Genomic DNA, 15,000 nt, shown 5'->3' on the forward strand with positions numbered 1-15,000 from the left:
CTAGGTGCAAAAGAGTTTGAGCACATGGGATTGTGAAATCGTCAGGGCGCAGGGCCTATGACTTAACCTGGTTAGTCACTCAAAGAAGTTTTTTTTTTTTTGTTCTTTTTTCCTTAATGTGCCACAACGAAACGCAAATACTACTGTTTGGGGGTTTTATCGCCATTGAGGTTATGATATGATAATTATAACTATTGATATTATTATTCAATGACTGATTATTGTTATTAAAAATTATTTTAATGTTTTTTTTTTGTTTTTGTTTTTTGTTTTCTGAACAGCTAGGAACATGTGGTGGACTGCTCATACAAACGGTTCAGAAATAAAAAGCCCCTTTTTTGTGTGTGCTGTGTTATGTGTTATTTTTGTGCGTGTGTGTGTGTGCGCAGTTGTGTATCTTCTGTCTTCCAATCAGTCTCTGTCAAAGTTGATATCGGACCCTCTTTATTCTAAGGACTACGCCCAATGAATGAGGAGTACTGTCCTGGAAAATATTTGTTTTAAAAAAAATTTCGGTGACATTAACACACACTTCCTCTTCCTTGTCATACTCTCAGCAGGATACACTTTTTGCCCGTATGTGCACAATATGCCCTCCATAAGAACTAGTATACATTATCCATACAGTCATGGTTGAAATTGTTGGCACCCATGCTAAAGTTGACTAAAAAGAGGAATATCAAATCATCTTTTGGAAATTGATTTTAATGGCTTAAGTAATAAAATTAGGAAAAATCCAACCTTTAAGGACACCAATTTTCTTTGTGAATGAATAATGCATCATAAATAAATAAATGTTCTTCCCAAAATACAGAGGTCAAAAATATTGGCACCCCTATGTAACCCTATGGGAATTTAACACATAGGGTTAACATAGGGGCTGGCAGTTTTTTTATTTTTAAGGCCACGTATTTCATGGATCCAGGATACTATGCATCCTGATAAAGTTCCCTTGGTCTTTAGAACTAAAATTGACCCACATCATCACACACCCTTCACCATACCTAGAGATGGGCATGGTGTTTTGTTCAGTTTTCTTCAGTTAGCCTATTAGCCTGTTTGATGCTCATTGAACTCAATGCAAATCATATATACTGATATGCTATATACTGTGCATAAAGGGTTATACCAGTGGACACATTTATCAGAATACATTATACTACAATATATATAACATTCTTTGTACATAAATAGTTTTACCAGTATATGTGTCTATCAATATACAGTATACTACAACATGTAATATACTAAGTACATAAATGGTTCTACCAGCATACATATTTATCAGCATGCAATATACACAATCTGGACAACAGTGCCTGCCCAAAACCAGAACCCGTAATAATCTCACTAAAGTCAAACATCAGTCAGTGACTTCTTCCCCATGTTACATTTGCCAGTGGTTTACGTCAGATGGGTGAGGCGTGTTATTTTTGACATAGCAGTATATTTTTTTTCTGCCTTGTTTTCAGGAATTGTTTTCTGATCACTGAGTAGGGGACACTGCTTGAGTGTATGATACATCAGACAACCATTTTGTGGACGTTTACCTCATGATGATGACACAATCCTTCAGAGACGATCTCGGTGTGTGTTTGTGTGTATGATTGCTTCAGAAGTCTCACCTTTCATTTCCATCTATCAGTGTTCACGTTACCCCTCCGATGCCTAGTATTTCTTCTGTCGTTCTTATATGCCTTTCCCTCCTTCTCTTTCTCCCTCCCTCTATCTCTCTCTACCTCTCTCTATCTCTCTTTCTCCCTTTCTCTGTCCCTCCCACCATCTCATCTTTCACTTGATCTGTCCCTTCCGTCTAGTGTGATGCGTGTGTGTGTGTGTGTGTGTGTGTGTGTGGCTCCTCCCTCACACAGTTGGGTCTGTCAATCAAACGTCGGCATGGCAGCCATGATGGGGGGCCACCACACTGCTGCTCCTCTCGTCCCCCTTCTGCTGCTGTCGCCACGGCACCGATAGAGAACAGCACAGGGTGTGGGTGTGTTTAGGGTCTGAGCTTAGGATGTATGTTTTCTATATGTGTGTGTGTGTGTGTGTGTGTGTGTGTGTGTGTGTGTGGTGAGTCATTGAACGTGATTGGAGAGGAGGGTTGGTGTTTGTGTGTTTGGGGGGGGGGGGGGGGGGCAGTTTACATACTCAGTTGGTGTTAAAAGATTAAAATCCTAATCCAATGAGGGGTATCTCCTTGTCCATGCGTGTTGCGCTCTATACTGTAGTTGTGGTTAAGGGGGATAGCACCATAGCTCTGTGTTTGGCTCCATTCATCCAACCCCAGCCATTCTACTCCATCTCTCCCAACTCTCCAGTCTACCCTGAGCTCCTGTGCTCTTCTGCTCATTCACCTGCCCCTGAGCAGTCTGTCCATTTCTGCACACTTGTTTTCCCCTCCATTTGCTTCTGTGAGTATGTGTGTGTGTGTGTATGTGAGTGTGCTGTATCCCCAAAGTGTTTCCCAAACAGGGTAGTATATCCCCTTCACCTTCCCCCGACACAGATATTTATAGCCTGGTCTTGTGTTAACTCAGCTGCCTTGCTTATCTGTGTGTGTGTGCGTATATGTATGTGTGTGTGTGTGTGTGTGTGTGTGTGTGTGTGTGTGTGTGTGTGTGTGTGTGTGTGACTGAGCCTGCATGGCTGTCTGTGTCACTCTATTTCTGACCAGTTGCCCCGTCAGTGTATGTGTTAGAGACAGTGAAGCTGTGCGCCTTGTTCTGGTCAACTGGAATTGAACAGAGAGCAAAACTGAAGGTGGAATTACTGCACGATTCAACTAGTGAAGCCATTTCAAGGTAAGTTTTGCAGCCATTGTTGTTTTTTTTATTCATTTCATTATTATTGTTGGGAGTGTGGGGTGAGTGGAAGGTTTGACTGAGAAGCAGAGTTAATGTGATCGTGTTGTGACAAAAAGGCAGTTCGTATTTATAGCCTCTTGACCACTGTAGGGGTCTGTAGCCCCAACCCTCGCTGAGAGAGAGAGCACCTACAGCTAGATAGGCCCAGACGCCGATTCGCTGACTGCAATGAAGTTCTTGAGTTGACATTGACGGGTCGGCCGTCGTGTTCCGAGACGCAGCGGAGGTGGACGTCGTCCACGGCAGGCCTGTACCCGTGCTGCGTGGCGCTGCGCTGACGCCACATGAAACCCGAGCGAGCGCCATCGGTTCAGGTGGCATGCCGGCCCGGCAGCAGTGCCCGTTCTTTTGTTTTGTTGTTCACACTTAGAGATCTGTCAGACAAGTGTCGTCAAGGGCTCTGCACACACACACACACACACACACACACACAGACACATCCATCCACACGCAGGAATCAACACTAATAGACAGGATAAGGAGTCATTAGTCACTGAAACCTGTGCTGTGTGTGTGTGTGTGTGTGTGTTGTTCACCATTCTTTCATTATACCACCAACATGCTCATGGCTCACTGTACATTAGGTACACACACTTCCAGCTGCCTGGTCAAAAACGGCTGAAGGGAACTGTGTCAGCAGCAGCACACACACACACACACACACACACTGGTGGTGGTCTTCTTCAGATAGCTGGTGGGCTGAGGAGGTGACGTGCTATTCTGTAAATATCTCACTTTGGCTCGGATCAGTCACGGCCATCATTCAGTCTCGACCCCCCGAGCTGTGGCCGCATCTTGAGACTCGTTTACCCTTCATCGATGGCGTGTGTGTTGAGTGTGTTCGAGTGTGTTCACCATCATCATCATCAGCCATCTCAAGATGTGGCAGCAGCTTGGGACTCGTTTAAGTGTCTCTGTATGTGTGTGTGTGCGTGTGTGTGTGTGTGTGTGTGTGTGTGTGTGTGTGTGTGTATTTTCCACTGAGACCCTCACACACACCTGTGATGGAGTTATATTGGTTGTTTTGACGTATTCGCGGGCAGAGGCATCTGTGCTGCCTGGCGTGGTGTGTGGAATATAGAGGGTGAGCTGTCCTGTTGCTGAATCTGAGTGCTTTCATCATCTATACTAATAGTCTTGGGCATCTGGTGAATCATCAGTAGTAGGTGTTAGCCACCAGGGGTTTACGCACGAAATGGCATAAGCACTCACCAAATGACTCACTACACAGTCTGTATGTGAGTGGATGTGTCTATGTAAGGTGGGTTGGCCATGCTGTAAGGGTTTGTTTATGTTTATGTTTTTTTTTTAGCAGATGCTTTGATTTACAATAGCATCAATAAACATTTCACTAACATTAGAGTTAACAGATCAGAGTAAAACCAAATAGCCTAAAATACCAATATTATTGATAGACTAAATGGAATTTAAAGCAGTAATAGCAATAACCATTAACTTATACAAACCACAACCATGATAAGTGACTCAAACAAGTTAAACAGATGAATTTTTAGATCTTAAAGCTATAATTGTGCTCTCTTTGTGTGTGTGGATGTGTGTGTGTAAGATGTGTTGGTACATGTTTCTTTTGTGTTTGCTTTCCTATACTTAAAAGGAATGTGTTGAAAACGTGTTGTTTTTAAACACATCTCTGTGTTTAGATAGGGAGTTTGTGTTGTTTCCAAAACATTGTTCTTGTTAATTGTTACACAGTATGTGTTGAAAATAACACTTTCATTGAAAACAACACAGTTTTCGTTGTTTTTAGCACAGCTCTGTGTCCAGATAGGGATAACACAGTTTGTGTTGTTTCCAACACATTCGTTTTGTGTGTGTGTGTGTGTGTGTGTGTTGTCCATATAAGTTTTTGTTTCGGTACACTTGAGGTGTTGTTTCCTGAGGTTTGTTTAAGTGAGCTTACTGTATGACTGAAGTGTGTGATAAATGTGTTAAATGTGGTTGTCTGTGTGTTGTCCACATTAATGTGTATCTTGTTTAGTGCGTGTTTGTGTTTGACAGTGTTGCCTTGGGTTTTTTGCCTTCGCATTTCATTGGGTCTGTACATGTCAGTCTTATGAGGCATGTTGTTGGTGATGTGCTCATGTTTCCTTGAAGTTGTTTACCGTAAATGTTTGTTTATGTGTGAGACCTGTTGTTTGTGTTGTGCTTGTGTTTCCTTGTGTTTGTACACAAGTGTGTGTTTATGTGTTGTGGCAGCTGTGATTACAGTCATATGACCTCGTCACCTTACCATCTCCCAACACACACACACACACACAACACCTGTACATCCCATAATGCTTTGCATGCATGTCAGCCGCTCCCACTCAACTGTCAGAGGCTGGAACCATGTGAGATTATTCGTCAGGTGTGCTTTCCCATCACACACTCATTCGTCAGATATTCTCTACCATCACACTCATTCATCAGATATTCTCTACCATCACACACTCATTCATCAGGTGTTCTCTACCATCACACACTCATTATGTTCTCTACCATCACACACTCATTCATCAGATATTCTCTACCATCACACACTCATTCCTGGTGTTCTCTACCATCACACACTCATTCATCAGATGTTCTCTATACCATCACACACTCATTCATCAAGTGCTCAGGTGTTCTCTCCCATCAGATGTTCTCTACCCATCACACACTCATTCATCAGGTCCTCATATGTTCTCTCCCACCACACACTCGTCCGTTAAGTGCTCAGGTGTTCTCTCCTACCACACACTCATTCATGAGATGTTCTCTCCCTCCACACACACACACAAATTCCTTAGGTGCTCTGTACCACCACACACTCATTCATCAGGTTCTCATACGCTCTCTCCCACCACACAGTCATCCGTCAGGTGCTTATGTGGTCCCCACAGAATCAGAATTGTGTTTTATTGGCCAAGCATGCTAGCACACACAAGGGATTTGGTGGTTCTGTACCACAGATTCTGTAGCGCAGATATATACGCAGTATACAAAAATACAGTAGGCTATACACACTATACAATACACTCAATACAATATACAGTATAATACAATGTAGACAGTGCAACAAATGTTAGAGTGGTAGCTCACATGGTCTGCAGCTGCCTGCACCGTGGTCAGGTTGTGTTTTAAAGGCTGTGAGTGTGTGTGTGTATGTACAGTATTTAAGATATGATGGTACACCTTTAAACACCTCAGCTCTCAGAGATACAGTAGTTGGTGTCTGTATGGAGCGGACTGGGTCCTGTCCTGTTCATGTAATGATTGGGTCGCACCTAATCAACACCAGATTTATTACAGAGTCCTAACTACAAAGATTCCCTGTATCACTGTTAATGTACTTTATCACTTTAAATGTGCTTTATTCTGTACACCTTTCAGTGTGTTCATATCAGTAGGCTATTGAGTGCTGATCAGGATGATGCCACCTCGTTCTTCCATGCTCTCTCGCTTTCTCTTTCTCTCTTCACTCTGCCACTTCCTTCTGTCTCTTTTTCCGTGACTCATTCTCTGTGTCTCTCCATCACCAGGTCCACAGTGTCACTGTTTCTGTTTGTTGTTGGGCGCCTTCTTCACCTCCACACGTCTGGCCGACCTCTCTCCTCACCTGACCTTTGACCCCACTCCCTCCACAGTTGGCTGCCATGGCACTTTCCTCACGCTTAAAACTATGGGAACAGAAGGGAGGTCCCGAGCATCGAGCCGCAGGGCTGAGGCGCCTCAGCCTTGCTTAGCTTCACCACACTGCCTGGATGCTAAACTAACTGCACTGCGCTAACTTTACTAACTGTAGCTTGAGAGCTAAGCTAACTACTGTGTTTGAGAGTTATACTGTGTGCTACCGTAATTTCCCGACTATTAGCCGCAGGTTTTATATTGATTTTGCAAAATTTCTTCAGCTGTGAGGTTAACACACGGAGGCAGTTAATATGGTATTAATGTTTGTTTCTTTTAACTTGGATAAAACACTGTCCTGCGGCTTATACACAATGCGGCTTATACACAGGAAATTACTGTATGCTAACGTTGTGTCATGTACCTTGTGTGTGCTAGGCTAATTTAAATCTATACTGTAGTAGCCTAATTATGTGCAATTCTGTGTGTGCATGCTCAGTGGGAATTATGCCAACTGCCAGCTGTGACACCCCTGCAAAGATCTCAGATTTTGTCTAACTAACATTGTGTAACAGTGAAGTGGTTTCCATTAATCCTTCAGGATAACCTTTAATGAGCAAAATGAGTTGTGCTAATGTCATAACTCAAACAGCAGATCAGTTTGTATTACAAAAATGAACTTGTTCAAAACTTTCTTCTAAGTTTATGTTTAATACGGCTGAATTACATGGACTGCATTTAAATAGGCCTATACTGCATTTATCACTAACATCAACAAGTTAGATGTATAGCGAGATGTTTCTGAGATGTTTCAATTGGCTGATTTAGCCTAATCATATACTGTAGGTGTTACATTGGAAATGATTGCATTCTGATTGTCGATAAATCATTGATTATTAATAATCCAGCAATGGTTTTCCTAATGAAACAAGCACTGAAGTTGGTATCTAGATAAGAACCTCAAGAGTCATCAGAGTGGAAAAGCTTTGGAGCTGAACTGCTGTATGCATCATCTACCAGGACTTAGCAAAGCTAGCATGGCTGTATCCTGTTGGAGCACAACAGTTTTAAAGCCACTGAGACGCTGATACAATTCCACAGTGTGAAACTGTTAATGATACTGCAGCTCTAAAGTCAAGAGGATCAAAATTAAGCTCTGTGTCCGATGGTATCTCTGATGCAGGTTTCCTGTCAGTAAAACCACAGGAGCTGTGTAGAGTACAGCGAGTGTTCTGTCCTGTCCTGTCCTGATCGCTCTGCTGTACAGCAGGCAGTTAGCTATTAGCAGCTTTTATTATCGGCCTCATGAAACTGTATACGCACCACCAGCTGGGCCACCACCACCAGACTGCAGAGCACTGCAGAGCAGCAGAGATAACAGACAGCAGAAATGATCAGAGGGCTGTTGTAGGCTAATGCGAACGCCACCCCTGTGTGTGTGTTTTGCAGCCTATGTGTGATGGGCTTTCCTAAAGTCAATGGTAGAGTTGACTTTTTTTTTGACGCTTTTATCTAAAGCATCATAGACTCGCTATGACAGGTTCAAACCCGGGTCGACTTATTGTCAGTCAGGAATGTCACCCTGCTGCACCAATGCTTTTGCTGCCTCTGAGTTCATCCATTGAGATATCCCAAAATGGATGATTTTAGGTCTGGTTCCAACCTGGGTCCGGCTTGGGGGTTCATCCCAGAATAGGGCCATATGTTCGAGACTCAGAGTCATACTGTGTCTCTACGCAACCACGTCTACAAGGTCTAATCTCATGAGATAAGGATGTAGCTGAAGTGCAGTTTGTCCTCCGCAGGCCCTTGTAGTGAGTGAAAGACATTAGTCAGGCTTTCTTTTGCCGTTCTCTGGGCTCTGGTGTGTGCAGTGCACCAGCATCACTGTAGCTATTCTGACCCACAGACACAGGTGTAGAGTTTCCTCTTTTCCAGGCCAACAATTAACACCCAAATAACTGGGTCAGGGTTTATTTTAGAACAACACCGGGTCAGAGTTTGCGGCGCTCTCCTGCAGAATCGTGCCAAGTTTCCTGCAGCGCATGCATCCATCGTCGCCCCAGTGCATGTGTTTGGGTCTAACATCGAACTTAACACCACGGATATTTGCCTTGGGCTGCCTGTGTCAGCTTGTCATGTCTGATTCTGTGGTTGTGTTGTGTGTAGTCAGTGGAGTCATGCCTAATGGCTGGTTGCATGACTCATGTCATGTCACCAGGCAGGGGTATAGTCCAGATAAGTGTTCCTCTGCCCTCCAACCCTACCCCCTACCCCCTTCCCCAGCGTGTTTCCCATCTGAGACGCCTCTTCATACCTGACTGCTCATGTCAGTGGCGCTGTGTGTTCGCTGACGACCCTTGATCCTATCAGGAGCATTTTAGTCACTCTGGATTGAGATCAGGAGGGTGTGGAGCAGGGAGAGATGCGACATAAACAGGACAGGGTCCAGTCAAAAATTGTTTAAGGCGAAGCAAGATACTTTATCAGAAGCAACTTCCGGGAATCCAGAAAACACGGGGGTGCGGGGTTGATTCCCCCCCCTCCTCGTGCGATCCGGGTTCCCGGAAGTGCCTTCTCATGAAGTATCTTGCTCTGCCTTAACAATCTGCGGTCCAGTTGATGACGAAGAACTCCTGCTTTAAATTGCAGGTGTGGGCCAAATCTCAGCCAGTGCCCCCTGCTGTCTGGGAGTACTGGCGCATGCCAGAGAGAGAGAGAGAAGGTGCCTCTCATTCAGCGTTTATACGTCCTCCCTCGCTCCTCGGGCCTCGATCCTTACTGATCTACATAAAGAATGATAGGGCGGCCGGCAACAATGGGATAGTCTATCCCTTCTTCTGTCTTTCTTTATGTAGATCAGTGAGGATCGAGGCCCGAGGAGCAAGGGAGGACATATAAACGCTGAATGAGAGGCACCCGGAGAGAGAGAGAGAGAGAGAGAGAGAGAGAGAGAGAGAGAGCACTGAGGTTGTTTGGCTCTCTGCTCTTTTCCTCAAGTGCCCTCTTCATGGGCCAAGAGTTCCCCCCATTCCCCTCGCACTTGTTCCCAGAGCCTCTGTCCTTCAGAATGCCCCCAGCATGGCCTCAAGTCCACTCTGTGTAACTGTAGCCTTGGTGTATGTGGTGTGTGTGCGTGTGCATAAGTGCTCATGTGTGTATGTGCAAACCAAAGGCTTTTTTTGAAAGTGCATGTTGTAGTCTTTGTAGTTTTGAATGCATATCGTAGTGAGAGTTGAACTGACAGCACTATTTCTTTTTGAGTGTGTGTGCATCATGTCTCTATGTGTGCATATTTTGTATGTATTGTGTGTGTGTGTGTGTATGTGTGTGTGTGAGTTGTGACATTTCTTCTCTGTGGCTGTTTAGATCAAGGAGGAGAACACGCCCGTGCCAGTCCAGGTCCCTCCCCCTGTTTCCGCGGTACCGGGAGGCTTCCTCAAGCAGTTGGTGAGAGAGACGGAGAAGGAGATCAAACAGAAAGAGCCGGAAACCAAGCCAGAGGACAAACCGGTGAGACTGACCGCTCTCTGTGTCCACCCTAACCACCACAGACCACACCACGCCACGCAGTCTCTAGTCTGAGGATAGTGGAGATAGTTACACCACGTCCACCCCCAGAGAGGATAGCAGAGTTGTGTGGCATAGCTTTTATTTCTATGATAAACTAGAAAAGCACTCAGAGAGTGCAGACCTCTGCCAAGCGAAAGCATAACCGCCTCCTGGATCCAGACGGTGATACGGATCATTCCCAAAATATCGTTTTAATCGTTTCTTCCTTGGGTCATTTCAGACCTTCCCTGAAAATTTAATTTAAAAAATCCATAACTTTTTGAGTTATCTTGCGAACAATACAAACAGACAGACCGACAGACAGACAAACCAACAAACCCGATGAAAACATAACCTCCTTGGCGGAGGTAAAAAAGGGAGACAGAAACGCAGATACATAGAATGCTACAAGAATCCCGATCTGTTCTCTTAGGCATTTGGATATGAAATTACATGGAGCCTTTCTATGAATTTGCCTCACCAGTGGAAAACACACCATATCTTAAAGCATAAATGACAGAGGGTCTCAGCGACACTTTGAATGTATGAATATATATCAAGAGTTAGTATATATTAAGGTGTTGCATATATTGGTACTGATATAAATATAGAAACACACTGCTAATCCAAAAATATGTTCCTCCCATGTCTTCTTTTTTTAACGCCTGGGTCTGCTGTTCCTCTGGCGTGCAACAGCCCAGCAAGCTGAGTGACAAGCTCGTCCAGCAGTTCCTGGCACCGGACGAGACTCCGCCCATCCTGGAGGCTGAGATGGCTCTCCGCGCCGAGCAGGTGCTCAACGGCGACAGCGGCCGCCACATGAGTCCGCCCATGTCCGAGAAGAAGACGTCGTGCGTGTCGCCCAGGAGGGTGCTGTCGCCTGCCTCGTCCAAACCCACATCGCCCGAAACCACGTCGCCGAAGCCCGACGCCACGCTGGGTTCGGCGAAAAGCTCGGAAAACGTGGAGAAGACCCGGTCGGCAGAGCAGGTCAAGCTGCAGCAGACTCGGACGCCGGAGCAGGCCAAACCACAGCAGGTGGAGAAGAAGGACAAGAAAGCAGAGCTGAAGCAGAAGGAGGAACAACAACAACAGCAGAAGAAAGAACAGAAGAAAGAGCAGAAGAAGGAGGTGAAGAAAGAGGGGATGCTGGAGAAAAGGCAGGATCCAGAGGGGCAACTGGCAGAGAGCATCGTCACAGAGCAGCCCAAGAAACCAGAGCCACCGGTGGGAGACTATACTATACCTCTCTCATTTGGAGCTACACCATGTTACTGCAAATACCTCACTAGCATAGAGTTAAAAACACAACACTCCCATATAGTTAAAACACCTCTCTCCCAGGGTTAAAGCACTACCCAAGCAGCATAGAGTTAAAACACAACACTCCCAGGGTTAAAGCAGTACCCTAGCATAGAACACATCCCACTCCCGTTGAGTTAAAACTCATTAGGCTACTCCCTTAAAGTTGAAACATTACACTCCAATAGATTTGAAATACCTCACTGCCATACAGTAGAGTTAAAACATCTCTCTTTCTCTTGCATAGAGTTATCAGGCTTTTCCAAGTACCTCACTCCCATAGAATTACAACTTTACTGCATATACCTCCCTCCCAGAGTTATAACGTTACTGCAAATACCTCCCTCCCAGAGAGTTATCATGTTACTCCCATAGTGTTAAAATATCTCACTCCCTCGCTCCAATAGAGTTATCATGTTATTATAAACCCTTCACTAGGATAAAGTTAAAACACCTCACTGCCATAGAGTTAAAATATCTCACTTCCATGGAATTCTCATTTTATTATAAACAATTCTCCCACAACACCTCAATCCCACAGAGTTAAAACACCTCACTGCCATAGAGTTAAAACACCTCAATCCAACACCTCACTGCAATAGAGTTCAAATATCTCACTCCCATGGAAACACCTCACTTGCATTGAACCATACTGTATTACGTGCAATGTTAAATAGATTTTTCCTTTTAGTATTGATTCAAAGTTAATTGACTGCGTGTGTGTGAGAAAGAGGGGCGGGGGGCGTGGGGGGGGGGGGGGGGATGGGTGCAGGGGACTTGAATGTAGACATAGCAGTTACAGTGTCTAGTCAAATAAAACAGTAACAGTATTCACTGATGGGCTATAGAAGCTTAGCACGCAAGTTGGTGAAAGAAGAAATGAACACACAGCTATGCACGTGAGTAAGTGACATGATGAATGACCATACAGTACAGTTAAGCACGTGAGTGAAAGGATGAATGACCATACAGATAAGCACGTGAGTGAGAGAGTGAGTAAATGAAATGGAATAAATGAGTGCAGAGGGCAGCCATCTCTGCTGTACTGTATGTGTCTCTATACCTCCCCCCTCTCTCACTCTCCTCCCTTCTTCCGTCTCTTCAGCAGAAGGACGTGTGGTATGAGGCTGGAACTGTGTGGCTGGTCCAGAAAGATGGCTTTGCACTTGGTGAGTCACTCACACACTCACACACCAGGCAGACACACACACACACACACACGCATGCACACACACACCTACACAAACATACACGCACGTTGCACACACACACCTACACAAACACACACACATGTACAATACACGGACACACACTCACCTACACAAGCAGACACACTCACTCACACACACACAAGCGCGCGCGCGCACGCACACACGCACACACACACACACACACACACACACACACACACACACACACACACACAATGTTGTTGTTTCCATTCAGTGTCCTCCATCAGCTGCTCTGTTGTGAAAGATGGCCGCCTCAGGCGACCCAGCACCCAGCCTGCTACTTATCACAGATGCATGCTGGGAGCATGCTGAGATGAGGATGTTCATGTGCTGAGGAATCACCTGAGGGGTCAAGGCCACCTGTTCAAATCTGGTCACCAGGGGGGTAGCACAGTGGTCACCAGGGAACTGTTGCTATGGCGCTACAGCAATGTTTATGTTTTATGGTATTTGTCAGATGTCTTTGTCAGTCATGCAAGTCTCCTATAGGCAAGATGGATTTTAATTTAATAATAAACTGCTATAGGAAGCCAATGAAGAGCAATGTGAATTCATAAGGACTCAATCCCATGAAAATGTTTTTCTTAAGAATAAAAAAAAACTTTCCTGTATTATTATTATTATACTATAATGTAATTATTATTACACTATAATTCCCAGGGCTTATTAGAGTCCAGTGTGCTGACAGCCTTTTTTGGTGGTGGTGGTGGTGGTGGTGGTGGGGGTGCTGTCTCTAAATCTGGAAGAGCATGCCCGGGCAGAGCTGTAAGGCCTGCCAGAGGGCAACATTTGGGCCAGGTGATTAGGCTACCGCGGTAGGAGGAGGACTTGATGATTCTTGTAGCTCTGCTGATGTAGCAGGAGATGGTGGTTTCCTCCAGGGAGGGCATTGAGCAGCCAGTGATGTTCTGGGCCGTCTCCAACGCCCTCTTGAGAGCTTTCTTGTCGTCCGCAGCTAAGCGGTCAGCACACCGCAGCTGAGAGGCCGGATGTCAATACGCTCTCCTCTCGATGGTCGCCCGGTAAAAGTCAGTCTGCGGCTTCTCATCCAGGTCTCCCTCCAGAGCACTCACAGGAAGTGTAGTCTCTGCTGGGCCTTTTCTACAGTAATTTCCTGCATATAAGCCGCATTGTGTGGGGCTTATATGCAGGAAATTAGCACCATATTAAGTGCCCCCCTGTATTAACCTCATAGCTGAAGAAATGTAGCAAAATCAATGTACAAGCCGCGGCTAATAGTCGGGAAATTACGGTACTGTTCCGTTTTCCACAGTTTGGATGGGTGCTGGTCTGCTGGATCAGAAAAGCGTAACTCCAAAAGTAAAATGACAGTGATCCGCACACCATACCGTAGCCCGAGGAAGAGCCAGAGGCTCGAAACGTTGCTCTTTTTCTACTGTTGCACTTTGCATAAACATGTTTTATTGTCAATCAATAAAACACGTTAATATGTAAAGTGCAGCTGTTTTTCTTCTCTGAGTTAACATATAAGTTTGGCCAAGCACCCTAAAAAGAGATAGCCTGCTCCTATCACACAATTGACCTTTTTCTACTGTTGCCATGGTGCTGGTAGCATGGACGTGGGCTAGCATGCAGTAGCCAGAGAAGTGGGCTAAATTTCCGGCTGCCACCGTTGTGCCCTTAATTGAGCTAGGCCCTTAACCCCCAACTGTTGTGGGGAGACTGGCCCTTGTGATAATTAACATAATAAGTCACTTTGGATAAAAGTGTCTCCAAAATGATTAAGCATAAGTGTTGGCAGACCAGGAGAGGTGGTCTGAGATCAGGGCTCCCTGGAACTTGACAGTGTGAACCGTCACACACACACACACTTGTGTAGACACTAATTACTGGGCTGGTTCTGTGCTAGTGTGCTGTACCTTCCCCTGAATTCTTGAAAACTATTGACGTTTTTGTCCACAACTCTGTGTAGGTCTGTCTGTTTGGGCAAAGTTGCTAGCTGTGTGCTCTGGTTAACCATAACGTGCAAACAGAGGTGGGTGTAAGCCTGCGGTATGCTAACTGCAGTACGCTAACGGTTTGGAGTCGTTGTGTGAAGCTTGTGTGAGGTGTCGCCTGAAAGCTGGGACAACTGTGCGAAGGTGTTGGGTGTCGCTGTCGTTATTTATAGTCTCGTGCTGGGACAGTGCAGGGCTGTGCAGGGCTGTGCAGGGCTCTGCTGGAGTGTGTGACAGTGTCCAGGCCTGGGCCTGCTCCTGCTTTATCTGAAGGGGATTTCCCTGAGGACCTCTCTCTCTCTCTCTCTCTCTCTCTCTCACACACACACACACACACACACACACACACACACACACACACACACATACACACACACAAATACACACATACACACACTCACCTTTCCCAATTTGACTCAGAAAAAGTGTTTTCAGATATATTACACACACACACACACACACACACACACACACACACAC

At 45.3% G+C, this 15,000-nt stretch overlaps 2 protein-coding genes across 4 annotated transcripts in view; both read left to right on the top strand.

Annotated features, from left to right (window-relative positions):
• grk3 (G protein-coupled receptor kinase 3) overlaps positions 1-343 on the top strand; it is a 70,110-nt gene extending 69,767 nt beyond the window's left edge. For all 3 annotated transcript variants that reach the window (XM_062553692.1, XM_062553693.1, XM_062553694.1), the window contains one exon: positions 1-343. This exon is cut by the window's left edge and continues 4,747 nt beyond it. The gene's annotated coding sequence lies outside the window, so the exon portion shown is untranslated.
• A 2,294-nt stretch (positions 344-2,637) lies between these two features.
• LOC134100491 (unconventional myosin-XVIIIb-like) overlaps positions 2,638-15,000 on the top strand; it is a 65,661-nt gene continuing 53,298 nt past the window's right edge. The window contains exons 1-5 of the mRNA XM_062553708.1: positions 2,638-2,804; positions 6,392-6,542; positions 9,844-9,989; positions 10,725-11,255; positions 12,436-12,499. Of these exons, the coding sequence (XP_062409692.1) occupies positions 6,506-6,542; positions 9,844-9,989; positions 10,725-11,255; positions 12,436-12,499 (778 nt within the window). The 5' untranslated portion in view covers positions 2,638-2,804; positions 6,392-6,505. The remainder of the gene's footprint in view (positions 2,805-6,391; positions 6,543-9,843; positions 9,990-10,724; positions 11,256-12,435; positions 12,500-15,000) is intronic.

Source organism: Sardina pilchardus, chromosome 14 (genome assembly GCF_963854185.1).
Source record: "Sardina pilchardus chromosome 14, fSarPil1.1, whole genome shotgun sequence".
Lineage (NCBI taxonomy): Eukaryota > Metazoa > Chordata > Actinopteri > Clupeiformes > Clupeidae > Sardina > Sardina pilchardus.